This window comes from Buceros rhinoceros, unplaced genomic scaffold (genome assembly GCF_000710305.1).
Source record: "Buceros rhinoceros silvestris isolate BGI_N320 unplaced genomic scaffold, ASM71030v1 scaffold5062, whole genome shotgun sequence".
Taxonomy (NCBI): Eukaryota; Metazoa; Chordata; class Aves; order Bucerotiformes; family Bucerotidae; genus Buceros; species Buceros rhinoceros.
The window spans coordinates 50,343-55,843 of NW_010400536.1; the positions used below are offsets into that span (position 1 = coordinate 50,343).

Sequence of the window (5,501 nt, forward strand, 5' to 3'; positions counted from 1 at the left end):
GAGGTAAAAGTACTTAAAAAAAAAAAGGATCAGCATTGCTGTTCAACTGTATAGAAGTGATGTGAAGAAGCCAAGGGAATTAGCATTTGGCTTATGGTTTTCCTAGATTCATGTGTAGCCATAATGAATTAGCACTCACTGACTGATGGGAAATTACTTAGTCCGAACAACTATGTGTTGGAGACTGGGTTGGAGCATTCCCAATTCCTTTGTATTTGCAGTGCACCCAAAATGGAAAAAAAGCTTTTTGATAGTGTGAAACAAAACATTTCATTGTCAAGCTTTAAAAGAAATTGTTTAAAATAAAATTGATGTATAGTTTAGTGAGACATCTTTCAAATAGAAATACTGAAATGTTTTCTCTCAAAAATATCAAACCATGCGTACTTCACATGCTTTAGAATTTCACGCATTATGGTGATATTTGCCATGTGTGGGGTTTGTTCCCTACCGCACCCCCCCTCCCCAAACAAATTGATGAAATTGTCTCAGTCATGCAAAATATTTTGGTTGACATAAACAGTTAGGGTCTATTATGGGGAAAAAAGTTTCAGAATAGAACAAAACCTTTTCCAGTCCTTTCAACATCACTTGAACACCTGAACAACACCTGTTGCGTGTACTGGAGTGTTATGCTGAGAAGTCTGATAGAGGTTATTTGACTGAAGATCAGAACAATATCAGAACCAGAATTTGGTTTTGGTTTTTTATTGGGTTGGGGGTTTTTTTTTGAGAGTTTTTGTGTTTCAAATCATTAGTCTCATGTCTGAGTCTAATCTCATCTCTGCATTAGCAACATTGACTTCAGCCAAGACCCTGATTATTTCTCTTAATCCTATGAACCAGCAACTGCTAGTACAGAAAATATTCACGAGCTGCCTTAGAGAAAAGTTCAGTAGCTTCTAGCAGGATTACTAATATGGAGATTCTTAGCATCTGAGGTGCATTGTCTTCTTTTAAAAACTGTAAGCAGCTTTGTTACTGCGCAGTAACAAGTTTCCATCATCCTCTAATTAGCTGGGAGTCATTAAAACACTGAGCATGTTTTGGCAAATGTAGCAAAGTGAACAAGCCTGGAGTGCAGATGAAGTACTTAGTAACCCTGAAAGGTTTGGGCTGTGTAGAGAAAATGAAAACAAAGCAAAGCATAAATGTCATTGGTTCTTACCCAAAACTGAGGGGAGGCAAGGTTCACAATATAAACACATTTTAATATAAAGATAGTTCAAGCTGCTTATTCACTGTTTCTGAAACTGAAATCAGTGCTTAGGTAAGCAAATGTTGTGTGCATTCAAGACCTGCAAATATTTTTAAAATATGTGTGAGGGGCTAGAGAGATCTAAACAGTTTCCTTAATCTATTTGTCTGTGAACCTGCACAGATAACTATATTCTTCAGGTTCTGGCTTTCATCCTCTAGGCAATTAAAATATTCTCCAATGGTGTCAGTGTGTAATGATCAGGGCTGAATGAGCAAGTGCAGATTTAATATGTGCACACCTACATACACCAGCTGTCTTTGGGACAACGAACTCAGACCTGTATGCTGTATGGCAGATGTCTGCATTGTGCAGCTCCTCATCTTTGTCAGTCAGTGACAGATTCCTGCGGGTGGTTGCTTGGCCTTGTTTCCCTGAAAGCTATTAGCTTTGCCCTTCAGCTAAAGCCGTGTCTCCGAGTTGGGTGCATATTCAGATGGCGTGTTGCTTTTGGTATAATGTTTTTCAATAACATTACTGCGTGCTTATATTGCACCGTAATACTGCCTCATCATAGGAACCACAAAGGAATTTCTACAAATCCTTAAATTTGGTTTCCTGTAAGGTGGCTGTATGAAAGGACTAATCTAAGTCATTGAATGGGACTTCATATTCCTTGAGAAAGAAACGAACAGGATTGTCTGCCTGAACTTATCTCAGTCCTTCTCTTCACATCTCATCCACTTACTTTCCCATTGTTCTGTTGGTCAGCCTGAAAGTCCACGCGGAAGAGCTGATACTCCTCACCGCATGCCCTCCTTCCTGGCTTTTCATCTTTCCCTGTCTTTGTATGAAGGTACTTCACCCAGTGGAGCACACACGGAGCCCTGGACTTTTGTGGTAGTGCAAGATCCGTGTTTAAAACATAAGATTCGTGAGATCGTAGAAGAAGAAGAAGAAATCAACTACAAAAAAAGGATGGGAGACAGATGGGTTAATGACCTGAAAAGACTAAGGTATGAAAAGTCAGTTGGCTAAGGGGTTTGAAGGGAGCTGTATTTTAGTCTAGAAAAGTCTATACTGGGAAATTTTAGTCGTGCTGCCTTTTTTTTTTTTCACTCACTTATTTTCGGGAAGAGAAAAAAAAACACCTGAAAATATTCAGCTCAATTTTTAAAACCTTAAAATATTCTTTCAATTCTGTGCGCCTTAAACTCTCCCCAGTTTTCTGGTGCTGCTCAGGAGTAAATTTTTCCTACATCATGATCACAGAAAAAGAAGGAAGGTGGGGTCAGAGACTGCCTCAGCCAGAGAGCTGCCAGCACTGCTGTAATGTGTCCCTTCTGCTGATTTACAGCTAGGAGAAAAGACTCCTGTCTGAGGAAAGAAAAGTTCCCACCCAGCAAGAGCCATAAAAAAAAAAAAAAAAAAATTTACTATCTGTATATTCATTCTGGCTGCCTTGTTCTATGGGCCAGGTGAGGTCCAGCACATGACTGATACACACAAAAAAGCCTGCTCACTATACCTGGGTGTTTCAGTCTTACTAGAAGAAGGATGAAATAAGTGACTCGGATGTTCCGCACACTCCTTCCTGTTGCATAGCTTTGTCTCAATTCTCAGGATGATGGGAATCTTACCGAAAGCACCACAGTTTAGAAAATTGAAGTGATGAAAGAAGGATGTCTTGGATTCTTCTAGTATCCTTTAACATTTCTTCCTCCCTCTCGCTTTCAATATATTTTGAAGATTCCTGTTTGGAAAGAAAAACTTAAAAATATGTGTAGAATTTTGCCTTAGTGGCTAGTTCATAGAATTGCCTCTAGTAAAAGGGATTATATACTCTCCATCTTGAAACTTCCCAAGCATTTGGACCCATTATTATTTTTTTCTATGTTGCCATAACTCTTGTCCCAGTTTTTTCCTGTTGTTTGCCAAACAACGAAGCTCCCAAAGTCACTGGGAGTTTTTTTGCTGAGATAGCCCCAAATCTTGACCCTACGCAAGTACTGAATTATGCAGTATTTAAAAATTTCCTCCAAAATCTGTCTGACTTGCTTAACCTCACACAATGGGAAGATGTCTACTAAGTCTTGGATTGTCAAATGAAGCATTTTCACAAAGCTTTATAGGGTTGATTTGCTCTACTTGTTTCATAGTATTATTTTTCAGGTGCTTATGTGATATATAAATTTATGTGTTATGGAAACAATTAAAAGATAGTAATTTTAATATTTTAATTGAGAACTGTAGAAAGCACACATTTTCTTATCTAAATCCTAGATCATAATTGTATATATTGTCATTAAAAAATTTGGAATCAAATTAATTCTAATAGGGCTGAAATATGCAGAAGCAGAATAACATTTTTTGCTGTGAGAACATATTTAGCTTTACACATTAGATCAAGAAGTTCTGAACTTTTCTGCCAGCAATTTTGCCTGCAATCACATAAAAGTTGGTAACAGGTGGAACTGCAAGTCTACAAAATTCCAGAAATTAGATGATCTCAAAGTCAAATGTTCATGAGACCAGTTCATAGATAAGAGAACAAGAACTCCTGTTTTTATGCAGTTCCACTCTTCAGAACGAGCACATCAACTCAACCGTATCTGTTAAAATTGAGAACTCCGTTCAAGCTTCTTTTTTTATTTTCAGAAATGTTTCTGTTTAAGCTGACAATACTTAATCCTTTGTAGTAAACATTCTAAGCTTTAGGCTACGCTGTAATTGTCATGTGTTTTCAGTGCCCCTTTGCAGACAATAAATGTGACTTAGGGAAGATGAAAAGGTTGCAAATTAAATGAATTAAAATTTATTCTTTTGCAGAACAAACTGGATCAAAGAGTACTTGGACACTGCTCCATATCTGATACTCATTTTCAAGCAGGTATATGGGCGGCTTCCAAATGGCAAAAAGAAGACCCACTACTACAACGAAATCAGTGTTTCTATTGCTTGTGGTATCCTGCTTGCTGCACTGCAGGTACATTGACAGAACCAACATACTGGGAGTCAGTGTTTCAGTTTGGATTATGTACCAAGACTATTCTGCCCAAATGAAGGTGGAACCCAATTTAGATTTTAACACTATCGGGCCTCTGGATTACCCCAGTTCCTGGCAATATGTCTTAGTTTTGAGTTTTAAAGTTAAATAAAAAAGTTAAAGACTCTGCACAGGTCTACATCTAAGAAGATGATTCCTATCCTCAGTACTGGTTAACACGGAGAAAAATGTAATGCGGTTACTTCCAGAGTTGCCACTCTTCTCCCAGCCAGGCTTCAGCCCCTGTGGTTTCTGCATTATGCTAAGAGGGTCTGCAGATTACCCAGGCATGACTGGGCAGTGCCACATTGGCCCTTCTTTTCAGTAATCACTAAAAAACAGCTTGACCCCAAATTATTCTTAGTACACAATGCCGGAAAAAAAAATCAGTCACGTATTTCATAGAACAGGCTGTACTGTTTCAACCAGTGTCTCTGAGGCATTTCTGAAAATGAACTGATTTCTAAAGCACAGCATGTTTGACACCAGCCAGTTGGATTTTCTTGGTGGTTTCTCAGTGCTCACTTCTGATGTAGTCACATGAGTGAAGCTATTCTGATAGTTAACCTGGCCTGTCAGCAGGATAAAAGCAAGATGACACTTCTCATATTGGGCCAGTTTCCTACCAGAAACTGCCATTTCTCCTCCATTCTGTTTTGAGTGACGCTTCCCTTCCTACACTGCTGCTCCTCAGGAGGATCCTCAGGATGGGAAGTCTGAGAAGTGAGCAGTGCAGTAGCACATCGGTGGGGTGTTGCTGCTCTGCAGCTGCACAGTGCTCTATATTTTCCTGCCGTGGAGCTGAGAGCCAAGGGAGTGCACAGGGAATGGGGCAGAACCAGCACTGTGTCACTAGCACCTTAGTCAGAAGCAGCAGTGACAAGGCTCCACTTTCCCCTGAGCCAGTCCACCCTCAGGTGGGATTTCTGAGGCTCCCTACCAACTGTTAAACTCCTTAGTGTTGTCTCTTTCCCAGCTCCTAGAAATTAACCAACAGCATTGAAGGACACTGTGCCATGGACTCATAACATTCAGCACCACCACTATTAGTCCTCTCCAGAAAATTGTAGACATTACTTAGCGAGAGGCCCATTGCCTGAGGTCCTCTCCCTGACTGACTTTTATATCTTAAAGCCCCCCAAAATGCTTGCATCGCATAGAGGGAGAGACTGGAATCCTCTTGTGCCGCTCTCAGGAGGTGCCTCAGCTATAGAATCATGGGATCGTCTGGTTAGAAGAGACCTTAAAGATCATCGA

The 5,501-nt window shown here is 39.8% G+C and overlaps 1 protein-coding gene across 1 annotated transcript in view; it reads left to right on the forward strand.

Moving 5' to 3' along the window:
• Window positions 1-4,193, forward strand: part of IYD (iodotyrosine deiodinase) — a 13,785-nt gene extending 9,592 nt beyond the window's left edge. The window contains exons 3-4 of the mRNA XM_010131891.1: window positions 2,055-2,214; window positions 4,028-4,193. Coding sequence (XP_010130193.1) covers window positions 2,055-2,214; window positions 4,028-4,193 — 326 coding nt within the window. The remainder of the gene's footprint in view (window positions 1-2,054; window positions 2,215-4,027) is intronic.
• The last annotated feature ends 1,308 nt before the right edge of the window (window positions 4,194-5,501 follow it).